Source organism: Salvelinus fontinalis, chromosome 21, assembly GCF_029448725.1.
Source record: "Salvelinus fontinalis isolate EN_2023a chromosome 21, ASM2944872v1, whole genome shotgun sequence".
Classification (NCBI taxonomy): Eukaryota; Metazoa; Chordata; class Actinopteri; order Salmoniformes; family Salmonidae; genus Salvelinus; species Salvelinus fontinalis.
This window is the reverse complement of record NC_074685.1, coordinates 10,895,098-10,918,394: the sequence shown is the minus strand read 5'-3', so window position 1 is coordinate 10,918,394 and position 23,297 is coordinate 10,895,098. Positions and strand designations below refer to the sequence as shown.

The 23,297-nt window shown below is 46.5% G+C and overlaps 1 protein-coding gene across 4 annotated transcripts in view; it reads left to right on the top strand.

Annotated features, from left to right (window-relative positions):
- Positions 1-23,297, top strand: part of LOC129818151 (transportin-1-like) — a 91,134-nt gene that overhangs the window by 52,810 nt on the left and 15,027 nt on the right. For all 4 annotated transcript variants that reach the window (XM_055873802.1, XM_055873800.1, XM_055873799.1 and 1 more), the window contains exons 16-18: positions 21,055-21,162; positions 22,555-22,713; positions 23,164-23,251. In XM_055873802.1, the coding sequence (XP_055729777.1) occupies positions 21,055-21,162; positions 22,555-22,713; positions 23,164-23,251 (355 nt within the window). The remainder of the gene's footprint in view (positions 1-21,054; positions 21,163-22,554; positions 22,714-23,163; positions 23,252-23,297) is intronic.

Below are 23,297 nucleotides of genomic sequence, written 5' to 3'. Positions count from 1 at the left end.
CTAGAGGTGAGCCTCACTGTCCTCTAATAATGTTCCCTTTACTAGAGGTGAGCCTCACTGTCCTCTAATAATGTTCCCTTTACTAGAGGTGAGCCTCACTGTCCTCTAATAATGTTCCCTTTACTAGAGGTGAGCCTCACTGTCCTCTAATAATGTTCCCTTTACTAGAGGGGAGCCTCACTGTCCTCTAATAATGTTCCCTTTACTAGAGGTGAGCCTCACTGTCCTCTAATAATGTTCCCTTTACTAGAGGGGAGCCTCACTGTCCTCTAATAATGTTCCCTTTACTAGAGGTGAGCCTCACTGTCCTCTAATAATGTTCCCTTTACTAGAGGGGAGCCTCACTGTCCTCTAATAATGTTCCCTTTACTAGAGGGGAGCCTCACTGTCCTCTAATAATGTTCCCTTTACTAGAGGGGAGCCTCACTGTCCTCTAATAATGTTCCCTTTACTAGAGGGGAGCCTCACTGTCCTCTAATAATGTTCCCTTTACTAGAGGGGAGCCTCACTGTCCTCTAATAATGTTCCCTTTACTAGAGGTGAGCCTCACTGTCCTCTAATAATGTTCCCTTTACTAGAGGTGAGCCTCACTGTCCTCTAATAATGTTCCCTTTACTAGAGGTGAGCCTCACTGTCCTCTAATAATGTTCCCTTTACTAGAGGTGAGCCTCACTGTCCTCTAATAATGTTCCCTTTACTAGAGGGGAGCCTCACTGTCCTCTAATAATGTTCCCTTTACTAGAGGTGAGCCTCACTGTCCTCTAATAATGTTCCCTTTACTAGAGGTGAGCCTCACTGTCCTCTAATAATGTTCCCTTTACTAGAGGTGAGCCTCACTGTCCTCTAATAATGTTCCCTTTACTAGAGGGGAGCCTCACTGTCCTCTAATAATGTTCCCTTTACTAGAGGGGAGCCTCACTGTCCTCTAATAATGTTCCCTTTACTAGAGGGGAGCCTCACTGTCCTCTAATAATGTTCCCTTTACTAGAGGTGAGCCTCACTGTCCTCTAATAATGTTCCCTTTACTAGAGGGGAGCCTCACTGTCCTCTAATAATGTTCCCTTTACTAGAGGTGAGCCTCACTGTCCTCTAATAATGTTCCCTTTACTAGAGGGGAGCCTCACTGTCCTCTAATAATGTTCCCTTTACTAGAGGTGAGCCTCACTGTCCTCTAATAATGTTCCCTTTACTAGAGGGGAGCCTCACTGTCCTCTAATAATGTTCCCTTTACTAGAGGGGAGCCTCACTGTCCTCTAATAATGTTCCCTTTACTAGAGGGGAGCCTCACTGTCCTCTAATAATGTTCCCTTTACTAGAGGTGAGCCTCACTGTCCTCTAATAATGTTCCCTTTACTAGAGGGGAGCCTCACTGTCCTCTAATAATGTTCCCTTTACTAGAGGGGAGCCTCACTGTCCTCTAATAATGTTCCCTTTACTAGAGGGGAGCCTCACTGTCCTCTAATAATGTTCCCTTTACTAGAGGTGAGCCTCACTGTCCTCTAATAATGTTCCCTTTACTAGAGGGGAGCCTCACTGTCCTCTAATAATGTTCCCTTTACTAGAGGGGAGCCTCACTGTCCTCTAATAATGTTCCCTTTACTAGAGGGGAGCCTCACTGTCCTCTAATAATGTTCCCTTTACTAGAGGGGAGCCTCACTGTCCTCTAATAATGTTCCCTTTACTAGAGGTGAGCCTCACTGTCCTCTAATAATGTTCCCTTTACTAGAGGTGAGCCTCACTGTCCTCTAATAATGTTCCCTTTACTAGAGGGGAGCCTCACTGTCCTCTAATAATGTTCCCTTTACTAGAGGGGAGCCTCACTGTCCTCTAATAATGTTCCCTTTACTAGAGGGGAGCCTCACTGTCCTCTAATAATGTTCCCTTTACTAGAGGGGAGCCTCACTGTCCTCTAATAATGTTCCCTTTACTAGAGGGGAGCCTCACTGTCCTCTAATAATGTTCCCTTTACTAGAGGTGAGCCTCACTGTCCTCTAATAATGTTCCCTTTACTAGAGGTGAGCCTCACTGTCCTCTAATAATGTTCCCTTTACTAGAGGTGAGCCTCACTGTCCTCTAATAATGTTCCCTTTACTAGAGGTGAGCCTCACTGTCCTCTAATAATGTTCCCTTTACTAGAGGTGAGCCTCACTGTCCTCTAATAATGTTCCCTTTACTAGAGGGGAGCCTCACTGTCCTCTAATAATGTTCCCTTTACTAGAGGGGAGCCTCACTGTCCTCTAATAATGTTCCCTTTACTAGAGGGGAGCCTCACTGTCCTCTAATAATGTTCCCTTTACTAGAGGGGAGCCTCACTGTCCTCTAATAATGTTCCCTTTACTAGAGGTGAGCCTCACTGTCCTCTAATAATGTTCCCTTTACTAGAGGTGAGCCTCACTGTCCTCTAATAATGTTCCCTTTACTAGAGGGGAGCCTCACTGTCCTCTAATAATGTTCCCTTTACTAGAGGGGAGCCTCACTGTCCTCTAATAATGTTCCCTTTACTAGAGGGGAGCCTCACTGTCCTCTAATAATGTTCCCTTTACTAGAGGGGAGCCTCACTGTCCTCTAATAATGTTCCCTTTACTAGAGGGGAGCCTCACTGTCCTCTAATAATGTTCCCTTTACTAGAGGTGAGCCTCACTGTCCTCTAATAATGTTCCCTTTACTAGAGGTGAGCCTCACTGTCCTCTAATAATGTTCCCTTTACTAGAGGTGAGCCTCACTGTCCTCTAATAATGTTCCCTTTACTAGAGGTGAGCCTCACTGTCCTCTAATAATGTTCCCTTTACTAGAGGGGAGCCTCACTGTCCTCTAATAATGTTCCCTTTACTAGAGGGGAGCCTCACTGTCCTCTAATAATGTTCCCTTTACTAGAGGTGAGCCTCACTGTCCTCTAATAATGTTCCCTTTACTAGAGGGGAGCCTCACTGTCCTCTAATAATGTTCCCTTTACTAGAGGGGAGCCTCACTGTCCTCTAATAATGTTCCCTTTACTAGAGGGGAGCCTCACTGTCCTCTAATAATGTTCCCTTTACTAGAGGGGAGCCTCACTGTCCTCTAATAATGTTCCCTTTACTAGAGGGGAGCCTCACTGTCCTCTAATAATGTTCCCTTTACTAGAGGTGAGCCTCACTGTCCTCTAATAATGTTCCCTTTACTAGAGGGGAGCCTCACTGTCCTCTAATAATGTTCCCTTTACTAGAGGTGAGCCTCACTGTCCTCTAATAATGTTCCCTTTACTAGAGGGGAGCCTCACTGTCCTCTAATAATGTTCCCTTTACTAGAGGTGAGCCTCACTGTCCTCTAATAATGTTCCCTTTACTAGAGGGGAGCCTCACTGTCCTCTAATAATGTTCCCTTTACTAGAGGTGAGCCTCACTGTCCTCTAATAATGTTCCCTTTACTAGAGGGGAGCCTCACTGTCCTCTAATAATGTTCCCTTTACTAGAGGGGAGCCTCACTGTCCTCTAATAATGTTCCCTTTACTAGAGGGGAGCCTCACTGTCCTCTAATAATGTTCCCTTTACTAGAGGGGAGCCTCACTGTCCTCTAATAATGTTCCCTTTACTAGAGGTGAGCCTCACTGTCCTCTAATAATGTTCCCTTTACTAGAGGTGAGCCTCACTGTCCTCTAATAATGTTCCCTTTACTAGAGGGGAGCCTCACTGTCCTCTAATAATGTTCCCTTTACTAGAGGTGAGCCTCACTGTCCTCTAATAATGTTCCCTTTACTAGAGGTGAGCCTCACTGTCCTCTAATAATGTTCCCTTTACTAGAGGGGAGCCTCACTGTCCTCTAATAATGTTCCCTTTACTAGAGGTGAGCCTCACTGTCCTCTAATAATGTTCCCTTTACTAGAGGTGAGCCTCACTGTCCTCTAATAATGTTCCCTTTACTAGAGGTGAGCCTCACTGTCCTCTAATAATGTTCCCTTTACTAGAGGTGAGCCTCACTGTCCTCTAATAATGTTCCCTTTACTAGAGGGGAGCCTCACTGTCCTCTAATAATGTTCCCTTTACTAGAGGTGAGCCTCACTGTCCTCTAATAATGTTCCCTTTACTAGAGGGGAGCCTCACTGTCCTCTAATAATGTTCCCTTTACTAGAGGTGAGCCTCACTGTCCTCTAATAATGTTCCCTTTACTAGAGGGGAGCCTCACTGTCCTCTAATAATGTTCCCTTTACTAGAGGGGAGCCTCACTGTCCTCTAATAATGTTCCCTTTACTAGAGGGGAGCCTCACTGTCCTCTAATAATGTTCCCTTTACTAGAGGGGAGCCTCACTGTCCTCTAATAATGTTCCCTTTACTAGAGGGGAGCCTCACTGTCCTCTAATAATGTTCCCTTTACTAGAGGTGAGCCTCACTGTCCTCTAATAATGTTCCCTTTACTAGAGGTGAGCCTCACTGTCCTCTAATAATGTTCCCTTTACTAGAGGTGAGCCTCACTGTCCTCTAATAATGTTCCCTTTACTAGAGGTGAGCCTCACTGTCCTCTAATAATGTTCCCTTTACTAGAGGGGAGCCTCACTGTCCTCTAATAATGTTCCCTTTACTAGAGGTGAGCCTCACTGTCCTCTAATAATGTTCCCTTTACTAGAGGTGAGCCTCACTGTCCTCTAATAATGTTCCCTTTACTAGAGGTGAGCCTCACTGTCCTCTAATAATGTTCCCTTTACTAGAGGGGAGCCTCACTGTCCTCTAATAATGTTCCCTTTACTAGAGGGGAGCCTCACTGTCCTCTAATAATGTTCCCTTTACTAGAGGGGAGCCTCACTGTCCTCTAATAATGTTCCCTTTACTAGAGGTGAGCCTCACTGTCCTCTAATAATGTTCCCTTTACTAGAGGGGAGCCTCACTGTCCTCTAATAATGTTCCCTTTACTAGAGGTGAGCCTCACTGTCCTCTAATAATGTTCCCTTTACTAGAGGGGAGCCTCACTGTCCTCTAATAATGTTCCCTTTACTAGAGGTGAGCCTCACTGTCCTCTAATAATGTTCCCTTTACTAGAGGGGAGCCTCACTGTCCTCTAATAATGTTCCCTTTACTAGAGGGGAGCCTCACTGTCCTCTAATAATGTTCCCTTTACTAGAGGGGAGCCTCACTGTCCTCTAATAATGTTCCCTTTACTAGAGGTGAGCCTCACTGTCCTCTAATAATGTTCCCTTTACTAGAGGGGAGCCTCACTGTCCTCTAATAATGTTCCCTTTACTAGAGGGGAGCCTCACTGTCCTCTAATAATGTTCCCTTTACTAGAGGGGAGCCTCACTGTCCTCTAATAATGTTCCCTTTACTAGAGGTGAGCCTCACTGTCCTCTAATAATGTTCCCTTTACTAGAGGGGAGCCTCACTGTCCTCTAATAATGTTCCCTTTACTAGAGGGGAGCCTCACTGTCCTCTAATAATGTTCCCTTTACTAGAGGGGAGCCTCACTGTCCTCTAATAATGTTCCCTTTACTAGAGGGGAGCCTCACTGTCCTCTAATAATGTTCCCTTTACTAGAGGTGAGCCTCACTGTCCTCTAATAATGTTCCCTTTACTAGAGGTGAGCCTCACTGTCCTCTAATAATGTTCCCTTTACTAGAGGGGAGCCTCACTGTCCTCTAATAATGTTCCCTTTACTAGAGGGGAGCCTCACTGTCCTCTAATAATGTTCCCTTTACTAGAGGGGAGCCTCACTGTCCTCTAATAATGTTCCCTTTACTAGAGGGGAGCCTCACTGTCCTCTAATAATGTTCCCTTTACTAGAGGGGAGCCTCACTGTCCTCTAATAATGTTCCCTTTACTAGAGGGGAGCCTCACTGTCCTCTAATAATGTTCCCTTTACTAGAGGTGAGCCTCACTGTCCTCTAATAATGTTCCCTTTACTAGAGGTGAGCCTCACTGTCCTCTAATAATGTTCCCTTTACTAGAGGTGAGCCTCACTGTCCTCTAATAATGTTCCCTTTACTAGAGGTGAGCCTCACTGTCCTCTAATAATGTTCCCTTTACTAGAGGGGAGCCTCACTGTCCTCTAATAATGTTCCCTTTACTAGAGGGGAGCCTCACTGTCCTCTAATAATGTTCCCTTTACTAGAGGGGAGCCTCACTGTCCTCTAATAATGTTCCCTTTACTAGAGGGGAGCCTCACTGTCCTCTAATAATGTTCCCTTTACTAGAGGTGAGCCTCACTGTCCTCTAATAATGTTCCCTTTACTAGAGGTGAGCCTCACTGTCCTCTAATAATGTTCCCTTTACTAGAGGGGAGCCTCACTGTCCTCTAATAATGTTCCCTTTACTAGAGGGGAGCCTCACTGTCCTCTAATAATGTTCCCTTTACTAGAGGGGAGCCTCACTGTCCTCTAATAATGTTCCCTTTACTAGAGGGGAGCCTCACTGTCCTCTAATAATGTTCCCTTTACTAGAGGGGAGCCTCACTGTCCTCTAATAATGTTCCCTTTACTAGAGGTGAGCCTCACTGTCCTCTAATAATGTTCCCTTTACTAGAGGTGAGCCTCACTGTCCTCTAATAATGTTCCCTTTACTAGAGGTGAGCCTCACTGTCCTCTAATAATGTTCCCTTTACTAGAGGTGAGCCTCACTGTCCTCTAATAATGTTCCCTTTACTAGAGGGGAGCCTCACTGTCCTCTAATAATGTTCCCTTTACTAGAGGGGAGCCTCACTGTCCTCTAATAATGTTCCCTTTACTAGAGGTGAGCCTCACTGTCCTCTAATAATGTTCCCTTTACTAGAGGGGAGCCTCACTGTCCTCTAATAATGTTCCCTTTACTAGAGGGGAGCCTCACTGTCCTCTAATAATGTTCCCTTTACTAGAGGGGAGCCTCACTGTCCTCTAATAATGTTCCCTTTACTAGAGCGAGCCTCACTGTCCTCTAATAATGTTCCCTTTACTAGAGGGGAGCCTCACTGTCCTCTAATAATGTTCCCTTTACTAGAGGTGAGCCTCACTGTCCTCTAATAATGTTCCCTTTACTAGAGGGGAGCCTCACTGTCCTCTAATAATGTTCCCTTTACTAGAGGGGAGCCTCACTGTCCTCTAATAATGTTCCCTTTACTAGAGGGGAGCCTCACTGTCCTCTAATAATGTTCCCTTTACTAGAGGGGAGCCTCACTGTCCTCTAATAATGTTCCCTTTACTAGAGGGGAGCCTCACTGTCCTCTAATAATGTTCCCTTTACTAGAGGGGAGCCTCACTGTCCTCTAATAATGTTCCCTTTACTAGAGGGGAGCCTCACTGTCCTCTAATAATGTTCCCTTTACTAGAGGGGAGCCTCACTGTCCTCTAATAATGTTCCCTTTACTAGAGGGGAGCCTCACTGTCCTCTAATAATGTTCCCTTTACTAGAGGGGAGCCTCACTGTCCTCTAATAATGTTCCCTTTACTAGAGGGGAGCCTCACTGTCCTCTAATAATGTTCCCTTTACTAGAGGGGAGCCTCACTGTCCTCTAATAATGTTCCCTTTACTAGAGGTGAGCCTCACTGTCCTCTAATAATGTTCCCTTTACTAGAGGTGAGCCTCACTGTCCTCTAATAATGTTCCCTTTACTAGAGGGGAGCCTCACTGTCCTCTAATAATGTTCCCTTTACTAGAGGGGAGCCTCACTGTCCTCTAATAATGTTCCCTTTACTAGAGGGGAGCCTCACTGTCCTCTAATAATGTTCCCTTTACTAGAGGGGAGCCTCACTGTCCTCTAATAATGTTCCCTTTACTAGAGGTGAGCCTCACTGTCCTCTAATAATGTTCCCTTTACTAGAGGGGAGCCTCACTGTCCTCTAATAATGTTCCCTTTACTAGAGGGGAGCCTCACTGTCCTCTAATAATGTTCCCTTTACTAGAGGGGAGCCTCACTGTCCTCTCATAATGTTCCCTTTACTAGAGGTGAGCCTCACTGTCCTCTAATAATGTTCCCTTTACTAGAGGGGAGCCTCACTGTCCTCTAATAATGTTCCCTTTACTAGAGGGGAGCCTCACTGTCCTCTAATAATGTTCCCTTTACTAGAGGGGAGCCTCACTGTCCTCTAATAATGTTCCCTTTACTAGAGGGGAGCCTCACTGTCCTCTAATAATGTTCCCTTTACTAGAGGGGAGCCTCACTGTCCTCTAATAATGTTCCCTTTACTAGAGGGGAGCCTCACTGTCCTCTAATAATGTTCCCTTTACTAGAGGGGAGCCTCACTGTCCTCTCATAATGTTCCCTTTACTAGAGGGGAGCCTCACTGTCCTCTAATAATGTTCCCTTTACTAGAGGGGAGCCTCACTGTCCTCTAATAATGTTCCCTTTACTAGAGGGGAGCCTCACTGTCCTCTAATAATGTTCCCTTTACTAGAGGGGAGCCTCACTGTCCTCTAATAATGTTCCCTTTACTAGAGGGGAGCCTCACTGTCCTCTAATAATGTTCCCTTTACTAGAGGGGAGCCTCACTGTCCTCTCATAATGTTCCCTTTACTAGAGGTGAGCCTCACTGTCCTCTCATAATGTTCCCTTTACTAGAGGTGAGCCTCACTGTCCTCTAATAATGTTCCCTTTACTAGAGGGGAGCCTCACTGTCCTCTAATAATGTTCCCTTTACTAGAGGTGAGCCTCACTGTCCTCTAATAATGTTCCCTTTACTAGAGGTGAGCCTCACTGTCCTCTAATAATGTTCCCTTTACTAGAGGGGAGCCTCACTGTCCTCTAATAATGTTCCCTTTACTAGAGGGGAGCCTCACTGTCCTCTAATAATGTTCCCTTTACTAGAGGGGAGCCTCACTGTCCTCTAATAATGTTCCCTTTACTAGAGGGGAGCCTCACTGTCCTCTAATAATGTTCCCTTTACTAGAGGTGAGCCTCACTGTCCTCTCATAATGTTCCCTTTACTAGAGGTGAGCCTCACTGTCCTCTCATAATGTTCCCTTTACTGGAGGTGAGCCTCACTGTCCTCTCATAATGTTCCCTTTACTAGAGGGGAGCCTCACTGTCCTCTAATAATGTTCCCTTTACTAGAGGTGAGCCTCACTGTCCTCTAATAATGTTCCCTTTACTAGAGCGAGCCTCACTGTCCTCTAATAATGTTCCCTTTACTAGAGGGGAGCCTCACTGTCCTCTAATAATGTTCCCTTTACTAGAGGGGAGCCTCACTGTCCTCTAATAATGTTCCCTTTACTAGAGGTGAGCCTCACTGTCCTCTAATAATGTTCCCTTTACTAGAGGGGAGCCTCACTGTCCTCTAATAATGTTCCCTTTACTAGAGGGGAGCCTCACTGTCCTCTAATAATGTTCCCTTTACTAGAGGGGAGCCTCACTGTCCTCTAATAATGTTCCCTTTACTAGAGGGGAGCCTCACTGTCCTCTAATAATGTTCCCTTTACTAGAGGGGAGCCTCACTGTCCTCTAATAATGTTCCCTTTACTAGAGGTGAGCCTCACTGTCCTCTAATAATGTTCCCTTTACTAGAGGGGAGCCTCACTGTCCTCTAATAATGTTCCCTTTACTAGAGGGGAGCCTCACTGTCCTCTAATAATGTTCCCTTTACTAGAGGGGAGCCTCACTGTCCTCTAATAATGTTCCCTTTACTAGAGGGGAGCCTCACTGTCCTCTAATAGTGTTCCCTTTAATAGAGGGGAGCCTCACTGTCCTCTAATAATGTTCCCTTTAATAGAGGGGAGCCTCACTGTCCTCTAATAATGTTCCCTTTACTAGAGGGGAGCCTCACTGTCCTCTAATAATGTTCCCTTTACTAGAGGTGAGCCTCACTGTCCTCTAATATTGTTCCCTTTACTAGAGGGGAGCCTCACTGTCCTCTAATAATGTTCCCTTTACTAGAGGGGAGCCTCACTGTCCTCTAATAATATTCCCTTTACTAGAGGGGAGCCTCACTGTCCTCTAATAATGTTCCCTTTACTAGAGGTGAGCCTCACTGTCCTCTAATAATGTTCCCTTTACTAGAGGCGAGCCTCACTGTCCTCTAATAATGTTCCCTTTACTAGAGGGGAGCCTCACTGTCCTCTAATAATGTTCCCTTTACTAGTTGTGAGCCTCACTGTCCTCTAATAATGTTCCCTTTACTAGAGGGGAGCCTCACTGTCCTCTAATAATGTTCCCTTTACTAGAGGGGAGCCTCACTGTCCTCTAATAATGTTCCCTTTACTAGAGGGGAGCCTCACTGTCCTCTAATAATGTTCCCTTTACTAGAGGTGAGCCTCACTGTCCTCTAATAATGTTCCCTTTACTAGAGGTGAGCCTCACTGTCCTCTAATAATGTTCCCTTTACTAGAGGTGAGCCTCACTGTCCTCTAATAATGTTCCCTTTACTAGAGGGGAGCCTCACTGTCCTCTAATAATGTTCCCTTTACTAGAGGGGAGCCTCACTGTCCTCTAATAATGTTCCCTTTACTAGAGGGGAGCCTCACTGTCCTCTAATAGTGTTCCCTTTACTAGAGGGGAGCCTCACTGTCCTCTAATAATGTTCCCTTTACTAGAGGGGAGCCTCACTGTCCTCTAATAATGTTCCCTTTACTAGAGGTGAGCCTCACTGTCCTCTAATAATGTTCCCTTTACTAGAGGCGAGCCTCACTGTCCTCTAATAATGTTCCCTTTACTAGAGGGGAGCCTCACTGTCCTCTAATAATGTTCCCTTTACTAGTTGTGAGCCTCACTGTCCTCTAATAATGTTCCCTTTACTAGAGGGGAGCCTCACTGTCCTCTAATAATGTTCCCTTTACTAGTTGTGAGCCTCACTGTCCTCTAATAATGTTCCCTTTACTAGAGGTGAGCCTCACTGTCCTCTAATAGTGTTCCCTTTACTAGAGGGGAGCCTCACTGTCCTCTAATAATGTTCCCTTTACTAGAGGTGAGCCTCACTGTCCTCTAATAATGTTCCCTTTACTAGAGGTGAGCCTCACTGTCCTCTAATAATGTTCCCTTTACTAGAGGTGAGCCTCACTGTCCTCTAATAATGTTCCCTTTACTAGAGGGGAGCCTCACTGTCCTCTAATAATGTTCCCTTTACTAGAGGGGAGCCTCACTGTCCTCTAATAATGTTCCCTTTAATAGAGGGGAGCCTCACTGTCCTCTAATAATGTTCCCTTTACTAGAGGGGAGCCTCACTGTCCTCTAATAATGTTCCCTTTACTAGAGGGGAGCCTCACTGTCCTCTAATAATGTTCCCTTTACTAGAGGGGAGCCTCACTGTCCTCTAATAATGTTCCCTTTACTAGAGGGGAGCCTCACTGTCCTCTAATAATGTTCCCTTTACTAGAGGGGAGCCTCACTGTCCTCTAATAATGTTCCCTTTACTAGAGGGGAGCCTCACTGTCCTCTAATAATGTTCCCTTTACTAGAGGGGAGCCTCACTGTCCTCTAATAATGTTCCCTTTACTAGAGGTGAGCCTCACTGTCCTCTAATAATGTTCCCTTTACTAGAGGCGAGCCTCACTGTCCTCTAATAATGTTCCCTTTACTAGAGGGGAGCCTCACTGTCCTCTAATAATGTTCCCTTTACTAGTTGTGAGCCTCACTGTCCTCTAATAATGTTCCCTTTACTAGAGGGGAGCCTCACTGTCCTCTAATAATGTTCCCTTTACTAGAGGCGAGCCTCACTGTCCTCTAATAATGTTCCCTTTACTAGAGGCGAGCCTCACTGTCCTCTAATAATGTTCCCTTTACTAGTTGTGAGCCTCACTGTCCTCTAATAATGTTCCCTTTACTAGTTGTGAGCCTCACTGTCCTCTAATAATGTTCCCTTTACTAGAGGTGAGCCTCACTGTCCTCTCATAATGTTCCCTTTACTAGAGGTGAGCCTCACTGTCCTCTCATAATGTTCCCTTTACTAGAGGTGAGCCTCACTGTCCTCTAATAATGTTCCCTTTACTAGAGGTGAGCCTCACTGTCCTCTAATAATGTTCCCTTTACTAGAGGTGAGCCTCACTGTCCTCTCATAATGTTCCCTTTACTAGAGGTGAGCCTCACTGTCCTCTAATAATGTTCCCTTTACTAGAGGTGAGCCTCACTGTCCTCTAATAATGTTCCCTTTACTAGAGGTGAGCCTCACTGTCCTCTAATAATGTTCCCTTTACTAGAGGTGAGCCTCACTGTCCTTTAATAATGTTCCCTTTTCTAGAGGGGAGCCTCACTGTCCTCTAATAATGTTCCCTTTACTAGAGGTGAGCCTCACTGTCCTCTAATAATGTTCCCTTTACTAGAGGGGAGCCTCACTGTCCTCTAATAATGTTCCCTTTACTAGAGGTGAGCCTCACTGTCCTCTAATAATGTTCCCTTTACTAGAGGGGAGCCTCACTGTCCTCTAATAATGTTCCCTTTACTAGAGGGGAGCCTCACTGTCCTCTAATAATGTTCCCTTTACTAGAGGGGAGCCTCACTGTCCTCTAATAATGTTCCCTTTACTAGAGGGGAGCCTCACTGTCCTCTAATAATGTTCCCTTTACTGGAGGTGAGCCTCACTGTCCTCTCATAATGTTCCCTTTACTGGAGGTGAGCCTCACTGTCCTCTCATAATGTTCCCTTTACTAGAGGGGAGCCTCACTGTCCTCTAATAATGTTCCCTTTACTAGAGGGGAGCCTCACTGTCCTCTAATAATGTTCCCTTTACTAGAGGGGAGCCTCACTGTCCTCTAATAATGTTCCCTTTACTAGAGGGGAGCCTCACTGTCCTCTAATAATGTTCCCTTTACTAGAGGGGAGCCTCACTGTCCTCTAATAATGTTCCCTTTACTAGAGGGGAGCCTCACTGTCCTCTAATAATGTTCCCTTTACTAGAGGGGAGCCTCACTGTCCTCTAATAATGTTCCCTTTACTAGAGGGGAGCCTCACTGTCCTCTAATAATGTTCCCTTTACTAGAGGGGAGCCTCACTGTCCTCTAATAATGTTCCCTTTACTAGAGGGGAGCCTCACTGTCCTCTAATAATGTTCCCTTTACTAGAGGGGAGCCTCACTGTCCTCTAATAATGTTCCCTTTACTAGAGGGGAGCCTCACTGTCCTCTAATAATGTTCCCTTTACTAGAGGGGAGCCTCACTGTCCTCTAATAATGTTCCCTTTACTAGAGGTGAGCCTCACTGTCCTCTAATAATGTTCCCTTTACTAGAGGTGAGCCTCACTGTCCTCTAATAATGTTCCCTTTACTAGAGGGGAGCCTCACTGTCCTCTAATAATGTTCCCTTTACTAGAGGTGAGCCTCACTGTCCTCTAATAATGTTCCCTTTACTAGAGGTGAGCCTCACTGTCCTCTAATAATGTTCCCTTTACTAGAGGGGAGCCTCACTGTCCTCTAATAATGTTCCCTTTACTAGAGGGGAGCCTCACTGTCCTCTAATAATGTTCCCTTTACTAGAGGGGAGCCTCACTGTCCTCTAATAATGTTCCCTTTACTAGAGGTGAGCCTCACTGTCCTCTAATAATGTTCCCTTTACTAGAGGGGAGCCTCACTGTCCTCTAATAATGTTCCCTTTACTAGAGGGGAGCCTCACTGTCCTCTAATAATGTTCCCTTTACTAGAGGGGAGCCTCACTGTCCTCCAATAATGTTCCCTTTACTAGAGGGGAGCCTCACTGTCCTCTAATAGTGTTCCCTTTACTAGAGGGGAGCCTCACTGTCCTCTAATAGTGTTCCCTTTACTAGAGGGGAGCCTCACTGTCCTCTAATAATGTTCCCTTTACTAGAGGGGAGCCTCACTGTCCTCTAATAATGTTCCCTTTACTAGAGGGGAGCCTCACTGTCCTCTAATAATGTTCCCTTTACTAGAGGGGAGCCTCACTGTCCTCTAATAATGTTCCCTTTACTAGAGGGGAGCCTCACTGTCCTCTAATAATGTTCCCTTTACTAGAGGGGAGCCTCACTGTCCTCTCATAATGTTCCCTTTACTAGAGGGGAGCCTCACTGTCCTCTAATAATGTTCCCTTTACTAGAGGGGAGCCTCACTGTCCTCTAATAATGTTCCCTTTACTAGAGGGGAGCCTCACTGTCCTCTAATAATGTTCCCTTTACTAGAGGGGAGCCTCACTGTCCTCTAATAATGTTCCCTTTACTAGAGGGGAGCCTCACTGTCCTCTAATAATGTTCCCTTTACTAGAGGGGAGCCTCACTGTCCTCTAATAGTGTTCCCTTTACTAGAGGGGAGCCTCACTGTCCTCTAATAATGTTCCCTTTACTAGAGGGGAGCCTCACTGTCCTCTAATAATGTTCCCTTTACTAGAGGGGAGCCTCACTGTCCTCTCATAATGTTCCCTTTACTAGAGGGGAGCCTCACTGTCCTCTAATAATGTTCCCTTTACTAGAGGGGAGCCTCACTGTCCTCTAATAGTGTTCCCTTTACTAGAGGGGAGCCTCACTGTCCTCTAATAATGTTCCCTTTACTAGAGGGGAGCCTCACTGTCCTCTAATAATGTTCCCTTTACTAGAGGTGAGCCTCACTGTCCTCTAATAATGTTCCCTTTACTAGAGGGGAGCCTCACTGTCCTCTAATAATGTTCCCTTTACTAGAGGGGAGCCTCACTGTCCTCTAATAATGTTCCCTTTACTAGAGGGGAGCCTCACTGTCCTCTCATAATGTTCCCTTTACTAGAGGTGAGCCTCACTGTCCTCTAATAATGTTCCCTTTACTAGAGGGGAGCCTCACTGTCCTCTCATAATGTTCCCTTTACTAGAGGGGAGCCTCACTGTCCTCTAATAATGTTCCCTTTACTAGAGGGGAGCCTCACTGTCCTCTAATAATGTTCCCTTTACTAGAGGGGAGCCTCACTGTCCTCTAATAATGTTCCCTTTACTAGAGGGGAGCCTCACTGTCCTCTAATAATGTTCCCTTTACTAGAGGGGAGCCTCACTGTCCTCTAATAATGTTCCCTTTACTAGAGGGGAGCCTCACTGTCCTCTCATAATGTTCCCTTTACTAGAGGGGAGCCTCACTGTCCTCTAATAATGTTCCCTTTACTAGAGGGGAGCCTCACTGTCCTCTAATAATGTTCCCTTTACTAGAGGGGAGCCTCACTGTCCTCTAATAATGTTCCCTTTACTAGAGGGGAGCCTCACTGTCCTCTAATAATGTTCCCTTTACTAGAGGGGAGCCTCACTGTCCTCTAATAATGTTCCCTTTACTAGAGGGGAGCCTCACTGTCCTCTAATAATGTTCCCTTTACTAGAGGGGAGCCTCACTGTCCTCTAATAATGTTCCCTTTACTAGAGGGGAGCCTCACTGTCCTCTAATAATGTTCCCTTTACTAGAGGGGAGCCTCACTGTCCTCTAATAGTGTTCCCTTTACTAGAGGGGAGCCTCACTGTCCTCTAATAATGTTCCCTTTACTAGAGGGGAGCCTCACTGTCCTCTAATAATGTTCCCTTTACTAGAGGGGAGCCTCACTGTCCTCTCATAATGTTCCCTTTACTAGAGGTGAGCCTCACTGTCCTCTCATAATGTTCCCTTTACTAGAGGTGAGCCTCACTGTCCTCTAATAATGTTCCCTTTACTAGAGGGGAGCCTCACTGTCCTCTAATAGTGTTCCCTTTACTAGAGGTGAGCCTCACTGTCCTCTAATAATGTTCCCTTTACTAGAGGTGAGCCTCACTGTCCTCTAATAATGTTCCCTTTACTAACGGGGAGCCTCACTGTCCTCTAATAATGTTCCCTTTACTAGAGGGGAGCCTCACTGTCCTCTAATAATGTTCCCTTTACTAGAGGGGAGCCTCACTGTCCTCTAATAGTGTTCCCTTTACTAGAGGGGAGCCTCACTGTCCTCTAATAGTGTTCCCTTTACTAGAGGGGAGCCTCACTGTCCTCTAATAGTGTTCCCTTTACTAGAGGGGAGCCTCACTGTCCTCTAATAATGTTCCCTTTACTAGAGGGGAGCCTCACTGTCCTCTAATAATGTTCCCTTTACTAGAGGGGAGCCTCACTGTCCTCTAATAATGTTCCCTTTACTAGAGGTGAGCCTCACTGTCCTCTCATAATGTTCCCTTTACTAGAGGTGAGCCTCACTGTCCTCTAATAATGTTCCCTTTACTAGAGGTGAGCCTCACTGTCCTCTAATAATGTTCCCTTTACTAGAGGTGATCCTCACTGTCCTCTAATAATGTTCCCTTTACTAGAGGTGAGCCTCACTGTCCTCTCATAATGTTCCCTTTACTAGAGGTGAGCCTCACTGTCCTCTAATAATGTTCCCTTTACTAGAGGTGAGCCTCACTGTCCTCTAATAATGTTCCCTTTACTAGAGGGGAGCCTCACTGTCCTCTAATAATGTTCCCTTTACTAGAGGGGAGCCTCACTGTCCTCTAATAATGTTCCCTTTACTAGAGGGGAGCCTCACTGTCCTCTAATAGTGTTCCCTTTACTAGAGGGGAGCCTCACTGTCCTCTAATAATGTTCCCTTTACTAGAGGGGAGCCTCACTGTCCTCTAATAATGTTCCCTTTACTAGAGGGGAGCCTCACTGTCCTCTCATAATGTTCCCTTTACTAGAGGTGAGCCTCACTGTCCTCTCATAATGTTCCCTTTACTAGAGGTGAGCCTCACTGTCCTCTAATAATGTTCCCTTTACTAGAGGGGAGCCTCACTGTCCTCTAATAGTGTTCCCTTTACTAGAGGGGAGCCTCACTGTCCTCTAATAATGTTCCCTTTACTAGAGGGGAGCCTCACTGTCCTCTAATAATGTTCCCTTTACTAGAGGGGAGCCTCACTGTCCTCTAATAATGTTCCCTTTACTAGAGGGGAGCCTCACTGTCCTCTAATAATGTTCCCTTTACTAGAGGTGAGCCTCACTGTCCTCTCATAATGTTCCCTTTACTAGAGGGGAGCCCCACTGTCCTCTAATAATGTTCCCTTTACTAGAGGGGAGCCTCACTGTCCTCTAATAATGTTCCCTTTACTAGAGGGGAGCCTCACTGTCCTCTAATAATGTTCCCTTTACTAGAGGGGAGCCTCACTGTCCTCTAATAATGTTCCCTTTACTAGAGGGGAGCCTCACTGTCCTCTCATAATGTTCCCTTTACTAGAGGGGAGCCTCACTGTCCTCTAATAATGTTCCCTTTACTAGAGGGGAGCCTCACTGTCCTCTAATAATGTTCCCTTTACTAGAGGTGAGCCTCACTGTCCTCTAATAATGTTCCCTTTACTAGAGGGGAGCCTCACTGTCCTCTAATAATGTTCCCTTTACTAGAGGGGAGCCTCACTGTCCTCTAATAATGTTCCCTTTACTAGAGGGGAGCCTCACTGTCCTCTAATAATGTTCCCTTTACTAGAGGTGAGCCTCACTGTCCTCTAATAATGTTCCCTTTACTAGAGGTGAGCCTCACTGTCCTCTAATAATGTTCCCTTTACTAGAGGGGAGCCTCACTGTCCTCTAATAATGTTCCCTTTACTAGAGGGGAGCCTCACTGTCCTCTCATAATGTTCCCTTTACTAGAGGGGAGCCTCACTGTCCTCTAATAATGTTCCCTTTACTAGAGGGGAGCCTCACTGTCCTCTAATAATGTTCCCTTTACTAGAGGGGAGCCTCACTGTCCTCTAATAATGTTCCCTTTACTAGAGGGGAGCCTCACTGTCCTCTAATAATGTTCCCTTTACTAGAGGGGAGCCTCACTGTCCTCTAATAATGTTCCCTTTACTAGAGGGGAGCCTCACTGTCCTCTAATAATGTTCCCTTTACTAGAGGTGAGCCTCACTGTCCTCTAATAATGTTCCCTTTACTAGAGGTGAGCCTCACTGTCCTCTAATAATGTTCCCTTTACTAGAGGGGAGCCTCACTGTCCTCTAATAATGTTCCCTTTACTAGAGGGGAGCCTCACTGTCCTCTAATAATGTTCCCTTTACTAGAGGGGAGCCTCACTGTCCTCTAATAATGTTCCCTTTACTAGAGGGGAGCCTCACTGTCCTCTAATAATGTTCCCTTTACTAGAGGGGAGCCTCACTGTCCTCTAATAATGTTCCCTTTACTAGAGGGGAGCCTCACTGTCCTCTAATAATGTTCCCTTTACTAGAGGGGAGCCTCACTGTCCTCTAATAATGTTCCCTTTACTAGAGGTGAGCCTCACTGTCCTCTAATAATGTTCCCTTTACTAGAGGGGAGCCTCACTGTCCTCTAATAATGTTCCCTTTACTAGAGGTGAGCCTCACTGTCCTCTAATAATGTTCCCTTTACTAGAGGGGAGTCTCACTGTCCTCTAATAATGTTCCCTTTACTAGAGGGGAGCCTCACTGTCCTCTAATAATGTTCCCTTTACTAGAGGTGAGCCTCACTGTCCTCTAATAATGTTCCCTTTACTAGAGGGGAGCCTCACTGTCCTCTAATAATGTTCCCTTTACTAGAGGGGAGCCTCACTGTCCTCTAATAATGTTCCCTTTACTAGAGGTGAGCCTCACTGTCCTCTAATAATGTTCCCTTTACTAGAGGTGAGCCTCACTGTCCTCTAATAATGTTCCCTTTACTAGAGGGGAGCCTCACTGTCCTCTAATAGTGTTCCCTTTACTAGAGGGGAGCCTCACTGTCCTCTAATAGTGTTCCCTTTACTAGAGGGGAGCCTCACTGTCCTCTAATAATGTTCCCTTTACTAGAGGGGAGCCTCACTGTCCTCTAATAATGTTCCCTTTACTAGAGGTGAGCCTCACTGTCCTCTAATAATGTTCCCTTTACTAGAGGTGAGCCTCACTGTCCTCTAATAATGTTCCCTTTACTAGAGGTGAGCCTCACTGTCCTCTAATAATGTTCCCTTTACTAGAGGTGAGCCTCACTGTCCTCTAATAATGTTCCCTTTACTAGAGGTGAGCCTCACTGTCCTCTAATAATGTTCCCTTTACTAGAGGTGAGCCTCACTGTCCTCTAATAATGTTCCCTTTACTAGAGGGGAGCCTCACTGTCCTCTAATAATGTTCCCTTTACTAGAGGGGAGCCTCACTGTCCTCTAATAATGTTCCCTTTACTAGAGGGGAGCCTCACTGTCCTCTCATAATGTTCCCTTTACTAGAGGGGAGCCTCACTGTCCTCTAATAATGTTCCCTTTACTAGAGGGGAGCCTCACTGTCCTCTAATAATGTTCCCTTTACTAGAGGGGAGCCTCACTGTCCTCTAATAATGTTCCCTTTACTAGAGGGGAGCCTCACTGTCCTCTAATAATGTTCCCTTTACTAGAGGTGAGCCTCACTGTCCTCTAATAATGTTCCCTTTACTAGAGGGGAGCCTCACTGTCCTCTAATAATGTTCCCTTTACTAGAGGGGAGCCTCACTGTCCTCTAATAATGTTCCCTTTACTAGAGGGGAGCCTCACTGTCCTCTAATAATGTTCCCTTTACTAGAGGGGAGCCTCACTGTCCTCTAATAATGTTCCCTTTACTAGAGGGGAGCCTCACTGTCCTCTAATAATGTTCCCTTTACTAGAGGTGAGCCTCACTGTCCTCTAATAATGTTCCCTTTACTAGAGGGGAGCCTCACTGTCCTCTAATAATGTTCCCTTTACTAGAGGGGAGCCTCACTGTCCTCTAATAATGTTCCCTTTACTAGAGGGGAGCCTCACTGTCCTCTAATAATGTTCCCTTTACTAGAGGTGAGCCTCACTGTCCTCTAATAATGTTCCCTTTACTAGAGGGGAGCCTCACTGTCCTCTAATAATGTTCCCTTTACTAGAGGTGAGCCTCACTGTCCTCTAATAATGTTCCCTTTACTAGAGGGGAGTCTCACTGTCCTCTAATAATTTTCCCTTTACTAGAGGGGAGCCTCACTGTCCTCTAATAATGTTCCCTTTACTAGAGGTGAGCCTCACTGTCCTCTAATAATGTTCCCTTTACTAGAGGGGAGCCTCACTGTCCTCTAATAATGTTCCCTTTACTAGAGGGGAGCCTCACTGTCCTCTAATAATGTTCCCTTTACTAGAGGTGAGCCTCACTGTCCTCTAATAATGTTCCCTTTACTAGAGGTGAGCCTCACTGTCCTCTAATAATGTTCCCTTTACTAGAGGGGAGCCTCACTGTCCTCTAATAGTGTTCCCTTTACTAGAGGGGAGCCTCACTGTCCTCTAATAGTGTTCCCTTTACTAGAGGGGAGCCTCACTGTCCTCTAATAATGTTCCCTTTACTAGAGGTGAGCCTCACTGTCCTCTAATAATGTTCCCTTTACTAGAGGTGAGCCTCACTGTCCTCTAATAATGTTCCCTTTACTAGAGGGGAGCCTCACTGTCCTCTAATAATGTTCCCTTTACTAGAGGGGAGCCTCACTGTCCTCTAATAATGTTCCCTTTACTAGAGGGGAGCCTCACTGTCCTCTAATAATGTTCCCTTTACTAGAGGGGAGCCTCACTGTCCTCTAATAATGTTCCCTTTACTAGAGGTGAGCCTCACTGTCCTCTCATAATGTTCCCTTTACTAGAGGTGAGCCTCACTGTCCTCTCATAATGTTCCCTTTACTAGAGGTGAGCCTCACTGTCCTCTAATAATGTTCCCTTTACTAGAGGTGAGCCTCACTGTCCTCTAATAATGTTCCCTTTACTAGAGGTGAGCCTCACTGTCCTCTAATAATGTTCCCTTTACTAGAGGTGAGCCTCACTGTCCTCTAATAATGTTCCCTTTACTAGAGGTGAGCCTCACTGTCCTCTAATAATGTTCCCTTTACTAGAGGGGAGCCTCACTGTCCTCTAATAATGTTCCCTTTACTAGAGGGGAGCCTCACTGTCCTCTAATAATGTTCCCTTTACTAGAGGGGAGCCTCACTGTCCTCTAATAATGTTCCCTTTACTAGAGGGGAGCCTCACTGTCCTCTAATAATGTTCCCTTTACTAGAGGGGAGCCTCACTGTCCTCTAATAATGTTCCCTTTACTAGAGGTGAGCCTCACTGTCCTCTAATAATGTTCCCTTTACTAGAGGTGAGCCTCACTGTCCTCTCATCAAACCAAGACACTATCGTCCAGGGGAGTTTTCTACTCTTCAGCAAAACCATGCTCACTGTTAAACAATTTACTAAAATGTTAAGTTACTACCTTTGAGGTGATCAAGTGTCCTATTATTTCTTCCTCTTCTATCCTCTCTCTTGTCACATCACCTTTCTCTCTCTCTCTCTCCCCCATCGCTCTCCCTCCATCTCTCAGTGCCTGTCGTCAGTAGCCACTTCTCTCCAGAGTGGTTTCCTGCCCTACTGTGAGCCGGTGTACCAGCGCTGTGTCAACCTGGTGCAGAAGACCCTCGCTCAGGCCATGGTGAGACACACACGTCCGTTGTTGTGTGAGGGACACGGGGTTGTGTGAGACACTGTTGTGTGAGGGACACGGGGGTGTGTGAGACACTGTTGTGTGAGGGACACGGGGGTGTGTGAGACACTGTTGTGTGAGGGACACGGGGGTGTGTGAGACACTGTTGTGTGAGGGACACGGGGGTGTGTGAGACACTGTTGTGTGAGGGACACAGTGTTGTGTGAGACACTGTTGTGTGAGGGACACGGTGTTGTGTGAGGGACACGGGGGTGTGTGAGACACTGTTGCGTGAGGGACACGGGGGTGTGTGAGACACTGTTGCGTGAGGGACACGGGGGTGTGTGAGACACTGTTGTGTGAGGGACACGGGGGTGTGTGAGACACTGTTGCGTGAGGGACACGGGGGTGTGTGAGACACTGTTGCGTGAGGGACACGGGGGTGTGTGAGACACTGTTGCGTGAGGGACACGGGGGTGTGTGAGACACTGTTGCGTGAGGGACACGGGGGTGTGTGAGACACTGTTGCGTGAGGGACACGGGGGTGTGTGAGACACTGTTGTGTGAGGGACACGGGGGTGTGTGAGACACTGTTGCGTGAGGGACACGGGGTTGTGTGAGACACTTGCGTGAGGGACACGGGGTTGTGTGAGACACTGTTGTGTGAGGGACATGGGTTTGTGTGAGTGACACGGGGTTGTGTGAGACGCTGTTGCGTGAGGGACACGGGGTTGTGTGAGTGACCCGGGGGTGTGAGAGACTGTTGCGTGATGGACACGGGGGTGTGAGAGACTGTTGCGTGATGGACACGGGGGTGTGAGAGACTGTTGCGTGATGGACCCGGGGGTGTGAGAGACTGTTGCGTGATGGACCCGGGGGTGTGAGAGACTGTTGCGTGATGGACCCGGGGGTGTGAGAGACTGTTGCGTGATGGACACGGGGGTGTGTGAGACTGTTGCGTGAGGGACACGGGGGTGTGTGAGTGACCCGGGGGTGTGAGAGACTGTTGCGTGATGGACACGGGGGTGTGTGAGACACTTGCGTGAGGGAGAGTTTGTTTAGTGCTTGCTTTCTTGCATGTAAACATCATCTTGTTTGTGCCAGCTGGCTGTGTGAGTTGGCACTGAACACACCATAGAGAAGGGTATTGGCACAGATTGTGTGTGTATGAGAACATTTGGGGATTATCTGCTCGCGGTTGGATTTCATGCTTGCGGAATGTGGAATCTAATTGTTTCAAATAACTTTTTTCCCAAATCTAATCCACACTCTCTCCTCTTTCCATCACCCTATGTCACACTACCTCCCCTCTCTCTCTTCCTCTACCATATATTCTATCGTCTGTCTCCCTTGCTTACTGCCCCCTTTTCCTGTCTCCCTCCCCTCTGTCTCTCCATCCAGCTCCACCAGTCCCAGCCAGACCAGTACGAGGCTCCTGATAAGGACTTTATGATTGTGGCTCTTGACCTGCTCAGTGGACTGGCCGAGGGGTTGGGCGGCAACATCGAGCAGCTGGTTGCCCGTAGCAACATCCTCACGCTCATGTACCAGTGCATGCAGGTAACCAACCAGTGACCTCATTGTTACAGATCAACAAACCAACCAGTGACCCCAGTGTTACAGATCAACCAACCAACCAGTGATCATGCAGTGTTACAGATCAACCAACCAACCAACCAACCAGTGACCTCAGTGTTACAGGTCAACCAACCAACCAACCAGTGATCTCGCAGTGTTACAGATCAACCAACCAACCAACCAACCAACCAGTGACCTCAGTGTTACAGGTCAACCAACCAACCAGTGATCTCGCAGTGTTACAGATCAACCAGTGATCTCGAAGTGTTACAGATCAACCAACCAGTGATCTCGCAGTGTTACAGATCAACCAACCAGTGATCTCGCAGTGTTACAGATCAACCAACCCTGACATAGTTAATCTCTCAGGTCCGTGAGTCATGACTAATCTCTCGCTCTCTCTGTCCCCCTCTCTCTCTCTATCTCTCTTAGGACAAAATGCCGGAGGTGCGTCAGAGCTCCTTTGCTCTGCTGGGTGACCTGACTAAAGCTTGTTTCCAGCATGTAAAGCCATGCATTGGTACGTACTCTATTCTCTTACACCAGACTGGCAGTAACACACAGCC